We start from the raw sequence: 22,941 nt of genomic DNA on the forward strand, positions 1-22,941 counted from the left end.
CCCGGACCAGAAACAAGCATCCTGGGATCGTTTTCTGGGTATTACCCTTCATCAGCCAGGCTAGCTTGAATCCAGTGGCACGGTGAGCAAGGGACCCATGTCTGGGCAAACCCAACCCACTTAGGGTGAGAAGTGCTACGCAAAAAAATGGACGGACGGAATGCAGAATAAATCAAACGTTCACCCCAGTCAAGAGATCTGGGTTAAATCCATTATTCTTTTGCTCACCATGCCACCCCAATTTAGACCCAGTCATATGCAAATCAGTCTTGCCCCTGTGCCTCAATGGAACAGTCTAGACCGAACTGCCAAGCCAGGTCCTCCCTGGCCCAGAAACCAGCATCCTGGGAAATAGGCATCTTGCAAATCCAGTGCTACCATCCAGGTGCCTGAATCTAGGACAGACAGACCTTGGGTCAAGGTGAGAATCTTTAACTTGCCATTCTTGATAAAGATGATCAGGGGCAGAGGTCCTTCTTTGGCACCAGAAAGTAGTAGGAGTAGCATCCAGTCACTATCTCTGATGCTGTTACCCTCTCAATGGCTCTCTTCTCCAGGAAAATGTTAACTTCTTGACAGAGAATAGACAAGTAGGTTGCTGGAAGCCTTTATGGTATAGGCCACATGCCTGGAGGAGTGGAGAAGAAGTAGCATGGCATTACTGATTTTAATGATTCGTCAGATTTGATGCTTTGCCACAAATAGAGGTAAATGCGTATCTGCCTCCTATTGGGTGGGCGACAGTGTGTCACTGAGGGCAAATTAATAAGGTTTTGCAGCAGGGATATGGGGGAGTGGATAGTTTGTTGGGAGCCTGGACACTGGCAGTCATATCCCTGACCTCTTCCTTGAAAGGACTGGGAGGTCAGTGGCTGCAGAGGCAAGGTATGACATGGCATTTCTGCAACTCTCTTTCAAAGTGCTTAAAGGTGCAATATTGTTGGGTAAACAGACATAACAGGTGATTCAAAGTAAGCAGAGCATGCTATTGCTTTGCTTTCTTTTAGCCCTCTAGTGAGGAGTCTTCCTTTTCTCCAAATAGATGAGTGCCGTCAGATGGTATGTCATGAGGGGCTGTTCATCGTGTACATGTGCAATGCCGATGCACCATGCTAGTACCATATGCCCCACGCAGACAGTAAGTAATGATGTAGTTTGCTGTGTCTTGACCGTCCTGAATTATTTACTGGTGGTTGGTGCAGAGGTTGTCTGGGACTGCGTGCAAAATCTGGATCACCATGTTCTGCAACCCATGGGAATAATGCCCAAGGAGGCAACTTGAGTTAATGGACAAAAGGGTAAACTGGCAGAGGAGAACATTCGTTTCCTGAATGTCTTTATATATTTTCGACTCAACTAGATTCAGGTTGAGTGAGCTGGTGCAAGCCAGAATAATGCTCTCTGGTGTTAGGTGCTGCAGAAGCAAAGATGTGTCCCCTAGAGTTGGGCGGTGTCACCAGGCTGTTTGGCTGTTGGCAGGATCGCCCAAGTGCCAAAGAGGGTGTTTTCACTAAATGGGAATATTGTTTCTGTCAAGGTCTACCCTGGCTGCATGACCTTACTAAGTACATTCATCACATTAATTTTAATCTCAACTGAGGCATCTGGAAATCGAGTACCTCTGATATTCTTCTAAATATCATGGTGAAAGAAGCAGATTCCTCCATAGAGGAGCCAGGTGGGGAATTAAGGCCAGTGTCTGGAGAAGTATCAATGCCACTGGCCTCCTGGAGGTTCAGAATCAGAAATAAATTCTTGTAATCATAGAGGTGTGATTCATCATCACCAATGTTGTGCTGTGGCTCTGGGGTATAAATTCTATGTGGCAAAGAAAGTTTGTTACAATCAAAATGCTGTGGCATAGGTGAAGGTGGGTGTGACTTTTATCAATGTCACAGTAGATTCGCTTCTGCATACAAAAGGACTATTCATTAACCTCTGGTGTCAGTTACATTGCTGCGAGAGAGGATGCATGGGGGACTCTTGGTAGTCTGGGGCGGGAGATGGGTCGGAGTAGGCACTGTTTCCAAAATCAAGACGGGCCATGGAATGGGTATGAGAGGCACAGTCAGCTTCTGCGATGACTCCGTTGGCGTTCACCCCATTGGAGGCCCCCTTGAAACAATGGGGCTTAACGGCGCATTAGTGGAATCCAGAAGGGTACCAAAAATTAGCTGCATAACCTTTTTGAATAACTTTCTGAACTTGCTGTGATGTCGCCAATGGACCGAGGAACTCATCCTAGATCAGTACTAGTGCGGGAGTCGGCTCAATAGTGACTTGAGGTACCCTGGTATCGATGCAATGGCTTCTGATGAGTGGCAGGGAAAAGAGAAGACATGTTTTTATGTCTTGTGTTGCTTCTTCTTTGACTTACATGGAGTGGGATAAAGATCTCTCTTGGGAGTGGCCTCAGCACCAAGAATGGGACCGAGCCTTCTTACAGTGCTCAGCAACGTAGAGTTTGGCATTGTGGTTCCAGATGGTCTTCGGGATCATCTGAGATCATCTGTCACATAACGTTGAGACGTGCAAGGAGCTGAGACACTGGAAACAGACCATGTGCAGGTCTGTCACTGAAATCTGGTTGTGGGAATCCCTAAAGGGTTTGAACCCAGTTGTTTTAAGGGAAGATGTGTCCCTTGCATACTGGTAAAAGTTTGTAAAATGTTTTCTGTTAAGTGACAGAAATCAAGGGAACAAGCACACATTCAGGGCAGGACAGAGCTGATGAAGACTGCATGACGCCACATACCTGCATGCAGTGGATTATCTGAGAAATAAATCTGCAAATCCAGTCTGGAGATATTCACAAGGTGAGGAATCTACTGTAGAAGCATCCAGTGGCATGAGTCGATGTCTGGTTGAACAGCAGAATGGAGAGACCAGATCCTACATATGGTAATCCAGGTGGCGAGGATGGGAAGACAGCCGCCTATTGTTTTTCCTTCACCTTCTACTGGCACTTTGGAGAGAAAAAGATCCCTTCTTGGAGGGTTTTACTTTGGTGAGATACTAATACTTAACCAAGATTTATCTTCGGGTGTGCCCTGTGAGAGATTGGGGCTGATAGATTCCTACATGACACGGCCCAACCAGAGTTGCTTTGGAGAGATCAGTGTAGGGTACCCTAGTAAACTGTGGCAATTTCTAAAGATACTTTTTTTTGGGATGTTCTTTTTGTTCTGACGGGAGAAGTAGTGACTTTTGTTTCTTCTCTAGAATATATTAAACTGAAAAATTTGTTTTTTGATGTTTTTCTATTTTGAATAGGTGATCGTAATGGAAATAAATGTCAGAATTTTGGTCACAGAAGTTCTTCTGTATCCCAAAATTTAGTTTTGCAACTGACAGATGAACAAATTACTTACCTTTGGTAGGGATCTTTCTGGTGGATACTCTGTTTCACTGCAGATTTCTCTCCTTGTGAATGATCCCCATATGTCAGTCTACTCTGGAAACCTTTAGAGCAGTTCTTCTAGATAGTATCATTCTGCTTTGCGCCCACGTCATCCAGCTACAGAAGTGAGTAGCAGAGTCGTATATAATTTGCTTTCTGGGATGTAAGCATCCTGCAGGTACAATGCCACCAGCTAATCTCAAGGGTCTATGTACCTGGGCAAGCATAAGTGTCCGGAATTTGTCCTTCCACAGGAAGGCATTAAGAGGGCGAAGATCTAAGATAGGATGAAGGCATCCATCCCTCTTCAAGACGCGGAAGTAGCGAGAGTGACACCCAGTTCCTAACTCCGATGCCGGAACCTTTTCAGTGGCTCCTTTGACCAAAAGAGCCTGCCCTTCCAGCAGTAAGACGGACAGATAGTCCTCTATCAATGACCCAGGGGGTCCTGGATTGCTTATGTTCTGGTTCAGTGAGGACCTGACGTGGCACTTCTGCCCAGACTGTTTCCCTTGGAGCAGGGTCAAGACTGATTTGCATATAGCTGGGTCAAACTGAGATGGCATGGTATGCAAAATATCAATGGACTTTGATGTGGACCGAGTAATTACCATGGCTGGTATTAATTCAAGTGCTCCAGCAATCACTTTTGTATTCTTTAGAATGTCGCCCTTAGTTGGATGGGTATTCCCAGACGTGGGTCCCATGCACACTGTCACTGTGACCAAGCTATATCCGACTGATAAGCTCATATCAAGGATGAAACCGGTCCTGAATTGATTGTGTTCTGGTTCAGAGCGGACCTTGTTTGGCAGTTCAGGCTGGATTGTTCATATTGGAGCTGGGTCAAGACTGATGTGCATATAGCTGGGTCCAAACTGAGGTGGCACAGTGTGTAAAATAACAATTAACTGGGATGCGGCCCCAAGTAATTACCAGTGGCTGAGATTAATTCAAGCATTCCATCCGTCACTTTTGTATATTTAGCACGTCACCCTGAGGGCAGTGGACAGTGTGGTGGGATAGAAAGGAATGGCAGGGCAGAGCCCCGGTGGATAAATTGGAGGGCCCATCTGTCTTTCGTGATGGACTATCACTGCTGCAGAAAATATCTGATTCTGCCACTGACAGGGTGTCTGTATGCTGACAAGGACACTACAGGGTGTTTGGGGATTGCGGCTGCTGGAGAGGTGGGGAACTGAGCTGTACATTGTCCCTGCTGTTGATGGAGTCATTGAGAGTTTTGGCCTTTACGAGAAAAGGGCTGAAAAGCCTGATGGAGTGGAGGGGCAGTCTGGTGTTCCAAAATTAGGACACCCCTGTTGTAGCCACAGAGATTTCAAAACTGTTTCTGGAATTCCCATGGGGGATCAGAAAGAATTTAAAGACGGTCTGTGGCTCTGCTCTCGGTGAAATGTTTCAAGCACAAGCCTGCTTTGTTTCCATAAAGCAGAGAGCCATCAAACATATCCATTAAAGATGCCTGGATGTCCCCAGAGAAGCCAGTAGACTTCATCCAGGTGGGGTGCTGAAGACCACACTGGTGGTACCCATGGTACGTCCAAAGCAGTCAGTCGTGTCCAGTCCTGATCGTATCACGAATTTAGCAACATTGCGGCCTTCCTGAATTACATATTAAGTGATGCCCGGAGGTTGTCCCTAACAGCTGGTAAAACTTGAGGCACTGTGTCCTGAAGGGAATGGGAGTAACCACAGCGGAGACAGCTAGCATTTACTGATCTTAGAACAAGGAAGGCTCTTGAAGGAGAAATTAATTTGCCATGTGTCTATTTTTTTTGCCGTTACAAGGAAGGATAAACCCAATTAATGTCGCTGGGACCTGAGTGTATACTGGTACATTAGGGAAGGGGTCCCAGTACACATTCATTCAGAATAGAGAGAATAGTACGTGCAAATAAATAAGGAAAACAAAGAATTAAACATTGCATCATTTATACAATAAACATTTGTGCCCCAATAGGTGAAAGCAAGGGTATAAGTGAGGGTATAAGTGAAATGTAGTGCAAGGATTGGGAAAGAATGCAGTGTAGGTCATGAGACCAATATCAACATAAAATGCTAGTCAATAGCTTCAACATAGAGCCGCAGTGTTGTGTTTCTATCTAGGACCCTAATTCAATATTCCAGATTTATGCCCTTATGTGGTTATAACAAACAATATCCTTATAAAGGCATAAGAATCATCCATATTTAGTAATAGCCCATGCAGTCCAAATACGGCAAGGCTACTCCCCTAGAGTCCTAGAAAGTACAACAAACCAAGCCTCAAGCAGTCCGGGAATCCCCCTGCTTTTGTTTTGATTTGAACAAGAACTCCTGGAGTCCAGAAAGAACTGTTAGTTCTTAGTGACGTCTTATGTCCAACCTTACGTCAAACCCGGCACCTTTCAGGTATAAATATACCAATGTTGCCTTAAGCAAACACACGGTGGTTTGGAGCAGAGCGGCTATCTACTTGCCCGGAAGCCCAGCTGATGTGAGAGCCGAAGGAAGCCACCCCTCCCTTTTGACGCACTGAGAGAGACGCTGTCTTTACTCCTGCCGAGAAATCCAGCCCTGGTGTTTCCAGTCACCCTTGCGGGTTGCTCGGAGATCGAGTCCTGAAAGAGATACAAGACCTCCTACATTCTATTACCAAGGTACGGAGCGGACTAAACCCTTTAGAGAATTCTTGATTCAGATTCCTTGGCAAAAAAACAACTTAACTTAAACTGCAACTTACTTACTCCTTCCCACGTATTAGGCTTAGGTCAGGTACACGGGGTAGGCGTATTTAGAAGCACCAGTTGAGTACGTTAGTCAATGTTTTTATGTATGTATATATTTTATCCATTTTAAAGTATCATATGGCTAAGAAACCATATCAATGCTTTTACAGTATTTCATAATACTCCTTTTACTGTACGCACTTTACTTTATGATAAGTATTGCAATCGTGGCAATTCATTTCTCTTGCATGAGAAAGAAGACTGCTCAATAAATAACACCTTTTATTGAAAATGCCCGTCTCTCTATTTCTCTGCACTCTGGTGAAACTAAGCATGCACGATTGACTGAGTGAAATAGCGGTCTATTGTTTTCACACAATTCTAGAGATACACTCTTTATTCTGAGGGAGCAAAGTTGTCATGTTTATGCGGTTGTCAGAAACTAATCCCTTCCTGTCCAAGTCAAGAGAGTTAACTCTTTCCTGAACATTCGAGAAAGTTTCTAGTGACCTCTGAGCTAGCTGGCAAAACTAATTAAGTCTAATATAGTCAGTAGAGACCTAGTCGACCTCAGTCCTACGTCTACACTGCTATTTATATTATTCCAATGCACAGAGACTATTGGGAATATAGGAACTACACTACATGGCGCCCAACGTTTGGTAAGGCGATAATCTAACGCAAGACACTAGAGTAACTCAGTCGTGCTTTTTCACACAGAACCTTTTTCCCGTAAAAACTCCAAAAGACGTCTGGAGTGGGTAAAAGGTTAATATCCGCCGGAATATAGTAGGAGTTGTATTAGTTTTTGGTTTAGTCAACGTTGAAGGATACAGTGTTCCAAAATATTGTGCACCTAATCTTTGTTTCCTTGAAACTTGATCTGCAACAAAAAAAACTTTCTTTCAGTAGAATGGGGGAAAGTGACGAAGGGAAGAAAGCAAGAATAGCAGCTCAACTCCTAGCGGATGACACAATCATCCAAGATAATGACCCGAATGCTATAATCATTCCGGTAAATGTAAGAAGAACTATAACTCTTAAACTTATAGAAAATGGACTATCACCAAGAGGTGGTACAGTCATATTCGTGGTAGAGGCCCATGAATATCGGCACACAGAGGTATTCTATTCATGGATACATTTTCCAGCAGCACACGCTGTGACACAAGAATTCCACTATTACAAAATAGAGGAACCTCCGGATGAATACACTCCTTTAGAGGACGTTGAAATCCCACTAACATACCAAGAGCACCTGCTCTGGTTTAATGGCACCCTAAAACATCAAAATCACATCACCAAGCTAGGTCCACTAGGTAGACCAGGAGCCACGTGGCCGGTTCTAGCCAGCTACACACCACATCCCGACATTAATAAAATGTCAGACCGGGAACTTTTAGCTCAGCTAAAACTACTAATTAAAATACATAGACAATTGGTCCAATATGTAATGCGGACTTCAACAGTCCAACCAGCAATAAAAATTCCACAACAAACCCCTCACCAGGGGAACACAAATAAAATCACACCACAAAATATACAATCGGCCATTGGCAAAATACCCGCAAAACAGGAACAAATTCCATTCTGGATAGCACAAAAAAAATCACTCAAATAGAGGCAGTATTTCCTGATACTACTCCTACTGAGATACACAGAATTCTGACTGTCTTCCAATGGGGATCACACCACATGTGGAGGACTGTGACACTTGGGGCACAGTCTATGCTTCAATGTACACAAAAACACATGGTGTTCCGTCCATGGCGGTTATACCAGATGTACTAAGACAGATTCAAAATGAATACGGTCCAGAACCTGCTTTAACTCTGGGTATGAAATTACTGAAAGACTTCAAGCAGGTCTCGGCTATATTATTAGCCAACATAAAAGGAGAAGCAGCATTTGTGGCGATCTGCCAAAAATTGAAAGAAACAGATTAACAGAACAACCATTTGAACTTGCCAGAATCATAGAAAAATCCTATGAAGAACTAGGTAGAGATAGTTTGGGTGGGAAACCAGTAAAACCCCAACTAACTGAAAATCCTGAAAAAAACCTTAATTAAAAATAATCTGAATACTGCAAAAAAGAGTTGGGAGGTTAATAAACAATCCACTCCCAGGGAAAAAAGATTCCAGTCCGGAGGAAGGTCTCCTCAGCGGAGAGAAAGATCTCCGGACCGAGGAGGCAAGTCTCCCCAAAGGGAGCCCTCTGAGAAAAGATACAACCTTAGAAATAGGGATAATTTGAAAAAACCTGATAGATATCAAGATATTGATACACGTCCCTCTCAATCTTTTCAGACTTCCTCACAGAGATCGGAAAGAAGAGGACGGTCAGAACACAAGGAAGAGCACGTCAAGTCCAAAGACAAGGAACCGGCTCATCAAAGTAAAAAATTACAATTTCCAAAGAAGAAGGTAGCTAGTATTAAAATTAGACATGCCGAGGATACTGAGGACACAACTGAAAAACAGAGTGGGCCCAGACAATGTTAGACAGCGCGACAGAAGTAACCATAGCTCGCAAGATCCTGATAAATCTTCTGGAGACAGTGGACACGAATGAATACATTAAAGTGGAAACTGCAGATACCAGAGTAAGCAAACCCCATAAATTATACGAAATAACATTGCGTATAGAGGGGGACAAGACTAGGAAAGTAAGGGGTCTCTTTTGGGATAACCTTTCGAAAGGCTATGACATCCTGTTAGCTGAGAAAGACTGGCCACCAGAGTTTGTCAGGGAGTGCCCTCATGGCGAAGAAATGATTATGCCTGCCTTCTCAAATCATATTCCAATTCATAAAAAATACACATTTGCAAGAAAATGGGCAGTGGCCCAAGCTCCTGCATTATATAAAAATCATGTAGGATGGGATGAGGATTCTCCTCACCATAAAATCCAGTTAAAAAGTCAACCTACTGCGCAGAGGCAGTACCCAGTTAAACAAGAAGCTAATAAGCAAGTCAGGGAGATCTTCGATCAACTTGAATATCAAGGGGTGATTGAAACATGCACCTCACAAATGAACAATCCTTTGTTTCCTGTCTCCAAACCAGACGATTCATATCGTCTAGTTTTGGACTACAGACACCTAAACTCCTGTTGTAAAACATTTGCAGTACAAAACTCACATAGTGAAGCACTAATGAATAACATCGTGCGCAAAAAATATAAAACGACATTAGATATCTCTAATGGATTCATTTGTCAAAACATTGCACCTGAAAGCAGGTATTTGACCGCTTTCTCAATAATGGGGTCACAAAAACACTTCTGTAGACTCCCACAGGGATTCAAGAACAGCCCAGGATTATTCTCAGCAAGGGTAACAGAGTTACTACAAATATATGATGATGAGGCATTATCTTATGTCGATGACATCTATCTCACAGATTATGACCTGGAGACTCACTTAAAAAGATTGAACACCATAATACTTGGGTTCGCAGCTGAAGGGTGCAAATTCAACTTTAAAAAGTCACGAATTGCTCACCTAACTGTCCTGTTTTTAGGATATGAATTATCAAGTGAAGGCAAAAGCCTTGCAGACAACTTCTTAGAGAAGTGTGCAGTACTCCAAGCACCAAAACCGCTAAAGAACTTACAATCAATACTAGGTTTCCTAAATTTCGGAAGAACATACATTCTAAATTATGCAGAGAGGGTTAAACCTCTCTATGAATTAATAAAACCTGATTTCAAACCAATCAATTGGACTCAGAAAAACACAGAAATTTTAAGATCATTACAAACGGACATGTTAACTAAAACAAAATTGCAAACTCGCGAAAACGTACACAACCTTGTAATCAGAGTCGTCCCAGGAAGATGCGGATAAACGTACCTGACCTCTAATGAGGGAGAAACGGTACCAATAGCTTACAAATCACATTTGTACCCACAAGCTGAAATGCAATTCAGTTCAACTGAAAAAATTCTGACTGCGGTTCAAACTGCTGTAGCAAAAGAAAGAGCCCTGGCACAAGGTAAACGAATAATAATCGTTACACCAGTACCTGCCCTAGAAGCAGTAACAAAGGCAAGCATTCCAAATGCTAAAGCTCTACATCCGAGATGGATACAATGGGTTAATTCTCTTGCTGCAACAGACTTAGTATACAAATTTGATCCTAATTTAAAAACACAAGAATTTCTCCAATATGAATATGAATGTCCTCTGCCGACCGAAATCCTGCCTCTGGAACATTACGGCTGTATAATATATACAGACAGATCAGCACAACCCGCAGTTGGAGGTAAACAAGCATATAGTGCTGCGTGCGCGATCGTTAAAGGTCGTTGGCACGAAGGAAAATTTAGACCACTGGTCACTAAAACCCAATCTCTAGGAGATTGTACAGCTCAGCAAGCTGAACTACTGGCATTTAAGATGGCGCTTGAAAATACCGATCGCAAATACCCCACACTAATAGTGTGCGATTCATATTACTGCGTTCAATCTTACAATGAATACTTGCAGAACTGGGTTCAAAACTACTTCAAAGATGCAAAAGGTGGCACAATCAAGCATAAAACGCTTTGGGAACAAGTAGTTCTTTTACAGAAAGAACTACAAAAGACTCACGTGATACATACACAGAGTCATCGACGTGATGGCATTCACGTTGCAGGGAATTCATTGGCTAACAGAGCCACAGAGGAAGCGGTTCAACCGGCTTCCGAAGCCACAAAAAAGCGTTCTAAAAAACACAGACGGAGAAACCATGCTGTCGGTAAAAGCCTCATTAAAAGGCGACTATGCAGCATTGCCTCTCAACTATCCACTCAGTAATACATACTTAATTGATGCAAACTCCGTTCCTTTTGCTCAAATCCCTGGAGTGGGGGATAGATTAATTCCAAACACGAACCGGAGAGTCTTCTTGATAGAAGACGCACACATGGGGTTGGGTCCGAGGCACCAAGAGATCTTGAAATCTCTAATAGAATTACAATCAGAATACTGGTGGCCGGGGATGAGCTTGCAAATTTATAACTTTGCAATGGCTTGTCCAGACTGCAACAGAGATCGCAGTTGTGAACCAGACCAGACTAATGCCAGGACTCCTTTATTAGAAAGCATCGATCAGGCTATCTATACGCAGAAATCCAGCAGGAGAAATGCGTTCCCATAATTATTAAGACTAGATTCACCTAAAATGTAGACACCAGCGCTCGGCTGACGCCAGAACTGTTATAAAAGATTTGCGAGTCTTTATCGGCATATACGCAATTGGCATGCTACATTCTGACCAGGGTCCTGCTTTTAGCTCTCGGGCTTACAAGGAGGCCATGGCCAGCATGGGCATTGCATTGCGGTACTCTTCTCTCTTCCATCCTGAGGGAAATCCGTTTTTTTCTTTCCACTACCGCGACATAAAGCAATCTATAACGGCGAGGGTATAAAGTTCGGGTGATGGGTGGGTCAAACATTTAACAAGTGTCCAACGTAGTCTTAACAATCTGCCAAGAAATTCTCTAAAAGGTCTCACTCCCTACGAACTATTGTTTGGTACTAGAATGCACATTCAGGACTTAGATAGTCACACTTCAGTGGTAGAAGAAAAAGCCTTTGATATCAAAGACCGTTTGGCTGTTTTACAGGACTTAAATGAAACAAGAAGAAGTCTGAGTAATATAAAGTTAAAGCCAACCATCACTGAAGAAAAACCACCAGTCCCAGCAAGACCTGTCTGGATTCCAAAGATTGGGGATCTAGTCCGAGAAAAGATCGGGGTGAAGAAGGAATTTGGGCCTTCTTACAGAAAAGCAGTACCTGTCTTAGCTGTCAGCGGAACAAAATCAGTAGTACTACCGCCCCTTGCTGGTAAAAAGGAGAACAGAGTTGTATCCATCGACCTGGTAAAACCACTATCATGTGGCCAATAATAAGTAGTAGGCCCAGTGGGCTCCCAAGAAATAGCAGAAGACCAAAATTTTGTACAATCCAAGAGGTTCAAACTGAGAGACTAATCACATTTGATAAACCTACAGTGAATAAAAAAAGGACTATGCAACAAAGCCATGGAACTTGTGCCTCTTGAAACCCAAATTGCAACAGTTCGTCAAGAAACACCAGTCTACAATGATGTAGCATCAGACTATGCTAATGAAACAAAGAAAAATGCGAAGACTAATAAAAATCAGGAAGCAATTCCAACAATTGACAGAACTGCATCTGGCTACTTCATCAATTGAAACGCCAGCAACAAAAACTTTCAAAGAAAAATTGACTGAACTTTTTCACCAACTAAAAGAAATATATCTGATTTCACCATGGATTGAATTTTGGATTGTGTTAGGTGTACTTTTCCTCCTGCTTTGGCTCATCATGGTTTTATGCTTGGGTAGATTTATTGATGGAAAATATAGTACAATAGACACAGCAAGTCAGAACATCAACTTGGTCCTAAAGCCTCACACATCTTCACACATCGAAAAAAGAGAACTGTCATCAGTGAACATCACAGCCAATCCAATACCCAGTGGGGTAGCATGGGACAAAACGGATTATGAAATCTATGGCCCGATTGAGCTCTTGAAATATCCACACCAGCTTAAGGTTTCCTTAAGTGACTTTGTGACACCAAGTACTTTCTCTGATGATTGGGACTTTGAAAATAATAATATGATGTCAGATACATTTTATGAGAAATTTCCATACTTCTCAGGGTTTAACAGTGATCCAGAAACGTTTTATTTTAAAATGTTAAATAAGACCGGAATTAAAACAATGTTGACAAATACTAAATTGATTTATTCTGAAAAATTTTATGACAAAATGTCTACATTTGGTTTTGAATTTTGGAAAAACAACATTGAGACAAAAACCATCTGGGGTACAAAAGACTGGCAGGTACAAGGTCTAGAAGCATTATTTAGAGCCTGCATGATCCCAGTGCAAATAATATTTTTGAATGACACCATTTAACAAACTACTTGTCTTGGCCTAGCTAAGATAAAAGACTTAAATAAACCGTCTATTCCGAAGCCCATACCTGATAGTAATAGCACTACAGATGTGGAGATAGACGTATCCCATATTTTACACCAAAACAGAACAAATCCTGATTGAAAAAAATGGTTGATCTGGCCCACAGACACAAATAACTGTCAAGATAGATTCCTGAACAAAACACAGGGGTTCAAACTGACCAGGCCAGACCCAAGATACTCCCAGAGACAACATCCAGGGATAGTTACAACATACAGTGTAGGGAAACTATGCCTTAATTGGCTACAGAAATCCACACTGGCTGAAATGAAGCAACACTTGACTTTACTTAAAGACGGTGCTGACTTGCGAGATTTCATACTGGGACCTCGCAAACAGCGTCAAAAACGTTTCATAGCGGCCGTATATACGCTGCATACAACGAAGCTTGGAAAGTAATGCAAATTGAAACAGCAGAAAAAATACGAGAAATTGATCTTATTAATTTGGAAAAATCACTTTCTGTAGTGGACAATGGGTTAACAACTCTGTCCTCCAGAATATATTCACTGGACAGCATTGTATCATCTGCTATTGATGTAATAGAGCAGGACTTGCTAATGTTACACCATGGTCAGTCCCAATTACGTTCTATTGTACAGCTTGGCTGGACGTTGCAAAATCTGCGTTCAGGCTACGTGCCATGGCGTCTAATCAACATAACGTAATTATTTTCTATCTTTAACCTTACTGATAAATCAGTTTGGCACAAAAAGGAGCAGACTATACGATTCTGAGCATTGAAAAACTTGAGAGATTACCATTGACGATGTCAGAGAGACCCGTCATTGAATGGATAATACACGGAACAATTACAATTCCGATAACTTTCCAGTTTAAATACTGCCAAGAGTATAAACCAGCATGAAAGGTTGGGTAAAGGATACATCAAATCAACCTGGGATTTACCTTATACACTCAAATGTTATAGTGAAGGGAAAAAGGAGGTATTCCTTAGTGGTAACAATTGTAAAAAATCACTAAGCGGTACACTTCTGTGTCAAGGTATTAACTTGCATGGAGCCTGCGAAGTGTCTTCAAATAACCTTTCATGTCACCTGCATGGCACTCCTGCAAAACAGATAGAGCCATTTTTCAGACAGCTTTCCAACTGCAGTTATGTTCTAATAAGTGACCACAGCTCTTGTGGCATGGTACCAGGAAAAGCCTATCTCGTAACCGTTACTTCCAGGGTCATTTGCTGTATGCAAGTATTGTATCCACACAGCAATCCAGACATGGAGGCTGCGTTATGGCCTTCTTTGAATATCTCTTCTATTTGAATTGATACTTTAAGCAGAATGAAGTCTATTCTTTTACAGACAACTGTACCTTTAACCTCGTCCAAAGAGACGTATGATCTGCAAGTTGCAAGGACAGCGGCAGAGATACATTCCCTATTATCAACAAATTGCCCCGTCCATTTCGTAGAAATGTTAAGTCAAATCTTAAACATGTCTGATACCAGTGGCTTCGCACATGTATTTAAGACAGTTTTTTCGGGACTGTTAGCACCCTTTGAAACAGTTCTGGGCATTTTCCCGAATTTTGTCCATTCGATATTTGGCGGCCTCTTCTTTTGGGACTCGTAGCAGGAATTTTATTTTTATTCCTTCTGCTCCGATATGGCAAGCCAAGCCACAGACAAAACTCCAGCAACGATGGAAGAAACGATCTTAGCAATACGCTACCGAGACCAAATCACTAAAGTCCTAGGATTAGCCCAGCTAAGAGATCTGAGTGCAACTTGGTTTCTTTCATTCAGACCAATCTGGCAAGATTGTATCTTACCTGTGCTTCGATGTCTGCTATGCGGAGAAGAATGCGTGTTGGACGTCTGTCTTACACTACCATCAGCAGTACCAATGGATATCGATGCTTTGCTAGGTCCTGTAACGACTCATGCAAAGTGTTGTCCCCAGCGGCTACCTATTCTGATGACGGCATTCGTTGAGACTTCACCATTACGAGTAGGTGGCGGTGAAGTACGAGAGGAAAGCAGCACCAAAACCGGTACAACCTTCTGTGAGCATTGCTGATCCTGACATCGATGATCGCAATCATTCTCACAAATGCACAATTTCAGCATTTTCGAACTTCGTCGAATTTTCACCTGATGTGGTAGACCAATTGTTTGCAAGCCTGTCAGATATGATGTTCTCCCCTGAACAACAAGAATAACTTAAAAAAAATTAGCACACAGCGTTCCCTGAACTATGAATTCGGCCTTCAGTTTTGATAAACAATGCTACTGAAAACATTTTGAACTATTTTTTCCCCTGAAAGCGAAATATTTTTTTTTTTCACTTCCAAAATATTTACCCTTTTTCTGGCACATGGTACTCTGCTTAAAGTAGAACTATTCTTAGAGAACAGAGCTTCTATTTTTAGGATACTAAAGACAATATTTTACCTCAGCCTCTAGCACATGTACAGCATTTGTATAGATATGTGATGAAATGGTCTCAACCTTCTTTTCTGTACATGGAGCCATTTCATGTGTAATTTTCGCAATTCATTCAGCCGATATATATATGCATTTAACTGAATGATACCACTGCTTGAAAAGCTTACAGTACCAATACTCATTTTTCGTGTATTTACCATATACCATTTCAAATGCAATTATGTATTTTGGGGTGGGTTGGAACACACACATGCATCGTTATATGTTAACTATTGCTTAGTTTTTAGTAATGATGGACATTAGTACGTGGAGTGGGTGTTGTGTTTCTATCTAGGACCCTAATTCGATATTCACGATTTATGCCCTTATGTGGTTATAACAAACAATATCCTTATAAAGGCATAAGAATCATATCCATATTTAGTAATAGCCCATGCAGTCCAAATACGGCAAGGCTACTCCCCTAGACTCCTAGAAAGTAGAACGCGTTCTTTAAACCAACCAAGCCTCCAGCAGCCCTGGAATCCCCCCTGCTTTTGTTTTGATTTGAACAAGAACTCCTGGAGTCCAGAAAGAACTGTTCGTTCTTAGTGACGTCTTATGTCCAACCTTACGTCAAACCCGGCACCTTTCAGGTATAAATATACCAACATTGCCTTAAGAAAACACACGGTGGTTTGGAGCAGAGCGGCTATCTACTTGCCCGGAAGCCCAGCTGATGCGAGTGCCGAAGGAAGCCGCCCCTCCCTTTTGACGCACTGAGAAAGACACTGTCTTTTCTCCTGCCGAGAAATCCAGCTCCGGTGTTTCCAGTCACCCTTGCGGGTTGCTGGGAGATCGAGTCCTGAAAGAGAGATACAAGACCTCCTACATTCTATTACCAATGTACGGAGCTGACTAAACCCTTAAGAGAATTCTTGATTCAGATTCCTTGGCAAAAAAACAACTTAATTTAAACTGCAACTAACTTACTCCTTTCCACGTATTAGGCTTAGGTCAGGTACACCGGGGTAGGCATATTTAGAAGCACCAGTTGAGTACGTTAATCAATGTTTTTATGTATGTATATGTTTTATCCATTTTAAAGTATCATATGGCTAAGACACCATATCAATACTTTTACAGTATTATTTCATAATACTCCTTTTACTGTACGCACTTTACTTTATGATAAGTATTGCAATCGTGGCAATTCATTTCTCTTGCATGAGAAAGAAGACTGCTCAATAAATAACACCTTATTGAAAACGCCCGTCTCTCTATTTCTCTGCACTCTGGTGAAACTAAGCATGCACGATTGAGTGAAATAGCGGTCTATTGTTTTCACACGACTCTAGAGATACACTCTTTATTCTGAGGGAGCAAAGTTGTCATGTTTATGCGGTTGTCAGAAACTAATCCCTTCTTGTCTAAGTCAAGAGAGTTAACTCTTTCCTGAACATTCAAGAAAGTTTCTAGTGACCTCTGAGCTAGCTGGCAAAACTAATTAAGTCTAATATAGTCAGTAGAGACCTAGTCGACCTCAGTCCTACGTCTACACTGCTGTTTATATTATTCCAATGCGCAGAGCCTATTGGGAATATAGGAACTACACTACAGCAGTACAATGCAGCAAATGTCCACAACTTTTACAGAACCATGCTTAGATCGCCTTAGTAAGTTGCTCTTTGGGACTGCAATGCATTTGGTCAAATCCTTCAAAGTCCTGGTGAAGCTGGCCAGCTGGGTTCTTCTTGGTGGCGGTGCAGCTCTTTGAACCTGTTGCTTTCATGGAGTCCACTCCTCAAACTTTCAGAGCAAGGAAAAGTCCTTCTTTTGGTGAATCCCAAAGTGTGCAGCAGATGCAGTCTTTAAGATGTCAGTCCTCTTGGTGCAGAACAGATGCTCAACGAGGGAGTTCTTCTTCTTGTTCCTTCCAGTCAGGGATATAAGTTGCTGGGCAGCTCTACCATATTTACCAGGTTTCTGAGTTGGCAAGAAGGGGGGTACCCCTGACTAATGACGCGCATGGTGCCCACCCTGTGTTATGACTACTTCCCCTGAAGTATGGCCTTTTCTTGTCCCAGAAATGTTCAGAAAAATCCAAAATGGAGAACTCTCTTGGAGGGTGAGGTTTCGCTGATACAACCTACAGGTGTGGCTAACTTTCCCTAAAACTTCCCTTCCAGTCCCTCTGCCAATTCAATTACAGGGACTGCCATCTGACTGGGAGTGCAGGAAGTGGGGGTGGGCCTGGTACCCGTGCTTACTGTACTTCTTCCTTTGAAGACCAGTTTAGCTACACAACCGCTTTGCTGACTTTTGCTCTGCAGCTGCAGATCTCCTCCCACCAAATGTCTCGGTTTCCTTTCAAGCAACTTCACACCTCATCAGAGCAGTTTGGTTCAGCCTGTCAAAGTCTAGCCAATCAGGAGAGGCTGCTCCAGAGCTGGATTCAGGCACATCAGAAAATCAAGTTCTATAACTTCTTTTCAGTCGTTATAATAAATCCAACCTTGGCAAGTTGTTGGATTTATTTTATTATTTTAACACTGTTTAGCTCAAGCCTGTTAATAGTTACACTTTATTGATGTTAAAGAAAGACTTCCCATGTTAGTCTATGGAGCTACACTGGGGAAAAATGAATTTGGTAGCTGCAATTCCACTGTAATATTTTACAATCTATGCAATATTGTAACTTTACTATAAGGATGCTGTTCACCAGGTAATCAAGCATTATATTGATTATCACTAATGCACAAAGAATGAAGCAGGTTACATCAGCATGGCAACACACTTTTCATATTTAGATATCAATTTCTGCATTATGGGGGTGTCACTATAACATACCAAATACGAGTAAGGCCTATCTGGCTCTATGTTTTAGGTCATGGCTTGCTGCTTGTATAGGGCTAGTCTACTTAACCAGAAGGCCACTTTTTTCCCTATTTCCAAGGACGGTTGTTCTAGCGCCAACCTCAGTGAAGAAGTGTGGCTCACCGATTAGACCGGCAGACCCTGAGGCAGAGGTCTGGCCCGGGACCAGGGTTCAATTCCCGTCGCGGCAGGTTCTTGGGCTCAATGTCCTCGGACCCGATAATTCTCGCCTCGGTGCCTACTCTAATCATGGGTTCCACTCTGCAACTCTGGGCAATAGCTTGCTTAATCGCCACACCGGCCCTAACAACGCTAAGGATGCCTGGCTTCACCTTGGGGGTGCCCAGGAGTGGACACCTCACAGGAACAGGCCAGGAAGGGTTCCACAGCGGTATTCATACAGTGCTTAGAGACCCCTGGGTGATAGGCGCTATACAAGTGCAAATTACATTTACATTTAAATTACATTTACATCTGTTCATCCTGGCTTAACGCTGTTCTTGCAAGCATGCACAGCTACTGTCCCATTCTTTGCTTCTAACCATATCCTTAATCTCTGCGGGTACCACTGCTCTCCTGCTCTGCCTCACATTACAAAGGCCATTCTATGAGCACAGTAGTTTTCCTATGCAAGGGCTTGTAACAGTGTATTGTGATTTTCCACAAACTGCACTAAGCAGAAAGGGCCCAAATGGATGAAAACAAGGCTATCATACTGAAGTAAAAGGTTTCCAGCTCACAGATTATCATGAGATTCAAACAAGAAAGTTCTTACCGATGTTAGTAGATCCAAATCTTCTCGGGATTCAAGGTGCACATTCACTGTGTGTATCTCAACCCATGCATTATCTGTGTTTCTGGGGTCATCCAGGTAACCTTTATACACCTGCAAGGGTCAAATCAACACATAGTCTGGGGTTACATTGGCAATAACAGACTTAGGGACTGGTTCATCTGGGACCCCATCTTGTTTCCCTCCTCAACTGGCTCTTCCCACTTAATGTTCTCCTCTTCCTTCTAATGTGAGCACAGGCTTTGCTCCGTCCAGTCTACTCAAATCACCTTCTTTGCTCTCATCGCTGCATCCTGCCTGCTTAGATCACCTTTTGTGCTCTCATTGCTGCATCCGGTCTACTTAAATCACCTTCTTTGCTCTCATCGCTGCATCCTGCCTGCTTAGATCACCTTCTGTGCTCTCATTGCTACATCCAGTCTACCTAAATCACCTTCGCTTTGCCAGCATTGTGAGGAGAACGCTTGATTCTTGGTGGAAACTGCAAGTCCCAGGGGGCGCGAGGAGAGAGCCCGCACCTGAGCCTGCTTGTCTGATCTTCCTGGTGCTAAAAAGGTGCCTCGCCGCTCCCGCATTGCGGGAGCTGCTTCGCCAGCATTGTGAGAAGGACGCTAGATTCTTTTTAAAACATTTTTTTTTTTATTATTGAGAGTTCATAAAAAACAGATAGACAATACAAGACACATTTGTAATAGAATTAATACAGTACGAAACATATGAATGCAAAAAACTTCTTCACAAATCGTCATTACAAGCTCGGTTATAAAGTGCAAAGTGCGTGAAAAAAAACAATCTAGCAGACTAGTAATAATATTAGGAATACATGGTTAGAATTAGATGACAGCAGAGAAGTTAAGAATCAAACACGCTCCAACATTTCTCATATTTTTTTTAAGAGCCCCTGATCTTAATGCATATTTTCTTTCCCTACCCTGGGTTCGTAATAATTTTACCTTCCATGCCTGAAAGGTTGGTACAAGATCTGTTTTCCAGGACTGCAATATAAGGGATTTAGCTATTAAAGAAGCTATGAAAAGGGACTCATCATGTGGAGTGTGGCTCGCGGAGCAGCCTAGGATGGGAATTAGGTCATCGAGTACTATGGTGGTTTTGAGCTCGATGGAGAGATATTTTTCTATTTCCTTCCAAAATACCTGGATTTTTGAACACTCCCAGACAATGTGTCTCCAGGTGCCTTTTTCTTCACACCGGAAGCATTTGTCCGCAACTTGGGGGAAGATATTATGTAGAAAAGAGGGGGTTCTGTATATTAACCATTTATTATAAAAATTGCATGCGTTTAAAATTAGCTCCGCGAAATATGGTTTTATTAAATTTATTTGTCTTATCCCATACCTGTTGGCTAATTACAATATCGTCCCTCTTTTTCCACCTCTCACTAATCCTACTGGAAGACTCCTGCCCTTTGTTTTCTTTTAGTATTTTAATCCAAGTACTCATCTTCTTTTGTATTTGATTATTCAGAGCTGTAGAGATATTTTCCTTATTAAATAGATTTCCTATATCAAGCTCTCGGAGTTCAGGATTTAGCATGAGGAAGGACCAGTTCAAGATTGTATAAGAGTAATGTATCTGACTGGAAATTTCATCCCAAGATTTCCACCTATTTCCCAGCAGGAAATCTTCAATTTTCTCGAAGCCATTCTCCTTCCAAAGATTTAATATATTATTGTCCATGCAGCCAACTTCTCCTAGACTGAGATTTGTTAAATTCGTTTTATTACTTAATTTAGGAATATCATAGAATTTAAAAAAACAAGTTTTCAGCTTAAAAAACCACTGTAGTGATTTGTAGCGTACTTTCTTTGGATCTTTCGTGATTCTAACCGGGTCAGAGATTTTTGATTCTAACAGCATCTTCTCCAGAAAAAAATTGTCTGCTTCATGAGTTTCTAAAAAGAAAAACCTATAACTGTGGTGTGCAAAAGACGCAAAATAGTATTCTCTGATATTTGGAAGGGACAACCCTCCTTGTATGGATGGTAGATATAAAGTGCTTAGCGCACGTCTGGGGAATTTTTTGCCCAAAGAAGAGGAGATCAATGCGTCTACTTTTTTAAAATAGGAGGCCTGGATTGCGCAGTGTACTGCGCTAAAAAGGAAATTAAAAAGAGGTAAAACCGACATGCGAACTTACGCTGCCCGCCCTATTAGAGACAAGGGTAATAAATTCCATCGATCAAAAGCGACACCACCTTTTTTAATAAAGGTAGAAAATGAAGCGAGTACAGGTCATCCAGATTATCCGATATAAATATTCCCATATATCTCTTTGGATCTGTATTATATATCTGCCTAAATTCTGGTACTGAAGTGTCTACAGTGCAGTTGGCTAAAATAATTTCCGTTTTGTTGACGTTAATCTTGTAGCCCCCTAATTTTTGAAAGTCAGAGAAAATATTTTTAAATCTTCAATTGACTTGAGGGTTTAGATTCTAAAAAAAGGGCAATATCATTCGCATATAATTTTATGTTTGTCATTCCTGCTACTGGGGCAGTCTCGGTCTTTATATCCCTGATAGCAATCGCCAGTGGTTCAATAAATAACGCAAATAAAATTGGCGATAGGGGCATCCTTGTCGCGTGCCCCTAGTGACCTGACAAGTCCCTATGTTAGTATTATTGATGATAATCTGCGCCCTAGAATTCATGTAGAGTTGTTGTAAAAGAGAGATAAAAACAATCGGGAAATTAAAACTATGCAAAATTGCGAAAAGGCAGTCCCAAGACACTAGATCGAAGGCTTTCTCTGCGTCTAAAAGCCAAATTTGAGCCTTCACCTTATTAGTCTCAAAATAGTCTAGTGCCTCCAATAAAAATGTTGTGTTGGAATGGAGATGCCTGCCAGCAATAAACCACACTGATCATGCGCTACCAGAGATCCTACTATTTTATTTAATCGGTTTGCTAAGAGTTTTGTAAAAATGTTATAGTCTGTGTTCAGGAGACTTATTGGTCTGTACGAATTTATATTTTCCTTGTCCTTTCCTTTTTTTAAAATACTAACCACCACCGCTGAATGGAAAGAATCCGTTGGGGGACCTCCTTGGAGTAGATAGTTGACTAATATCAAAAGTTCATTACGCAGGGTACCTCCAAATTCTTTTAAAAATTCGATAGAAAGACCATCGTCACCATTAGCCTTACCATTGGGGAACGACCCTATCACTTCATCTAGTTCTAATAATGTAAAATCCTGTATAAGGATTTTTTTGCCCTCAACATCTAGTTTTGGTATTGCGAGTGGCTCTAGGAATTCCACAATAGAATCGGATGTAGCACCCTCAATTGCTTGATAAACTCCCTCGTAATGTTTCATAAACAACTCACCGATGGAGGGGGTGGTCTTAGCTTGTACTTTAGTGATGGAGTCAGTTAAATGGTCTATCCTATTTCGGGCCTGCTTTTCTTTGGCTTGCCAGGCCAGGAGCTTTCCTGTGTATTCGCTCTCCTCATATCTTTTGGGCATGAAGATTGCTATTGGTTCCGCCTAAGTCGTAGTAGAAATCCTTCATCTTGCGCTTTGCCTCAAAGAGCTTTTGCCCAGAGAGCGTAGATCTAACCCTATAGTGTTCTTGGGTTGCCTGAGAAAGTTCAGTTTGAAGTTTGGTTTTCTCTTCCCTTCTTGCCTTCTGCTTAGGTATTTCTTTAGAAGTAATAAACCCCCGGAGAGTGGCCTTCAATGCATCCCAGGTTATATTTAAAGGGGCTGTACCTCTATTTTGTACA

General features: G+C 42.0%; 1 protein-coding gene and 1 long non-coding RNA gene across 4 annotated transcripts in view; one reads left to right on the top strand and one right to left on the bottom strand.

The window, feature by feature from the left end:
• LOC144773610 (uncharacterized) overlaps positions 1–22,941 on the top strand; it is a 358,494-nt gene that overhangs the window by 201,626 nt on the left and 133,927 nt on the right. The gene's annotated exons all lie outside the window — the stretch shown is intronic.
• LOC144773609 (transient receptor potential cation channel subfamily M member 2-like) overlaps positions 1–22,941 on the bottom strand; it is a 1,291,174-nt gene that overhangs the window by 8,510 nt on the left and 1,259,723 nt on the right. For 2 of the 3 annotated variants that reach the window (XM_078658750.1, XM_078658752.1), the window contains one exon: positions 19,174–19,284. The exons of the other annotated variant lie outside the window; for it this stretch is intronic. In XM_078658750.1, the coding sequence (XP_078514876.1) occupies positions 19,174–19,284 (111 nt within the window). The remainder of the gene's footprint in view (positions 1–19,173; positions 19,285–22,941) is intronic. 3 annotated transcript variants of the gene reach the window in all.

Source organism: Lissotriton helveticus, chromosome 8, assembly GCF_964261635.1.
Source record: "Lissotriton helveticus chromosome 8, aLisHel1.1, whole genome shotgun sequence".
NCBI lineage: Eukaryota > Metazoa > Chordata > Amphibia > Caudata > Salamandridae > Lissotriton > Lissotriton helveticus.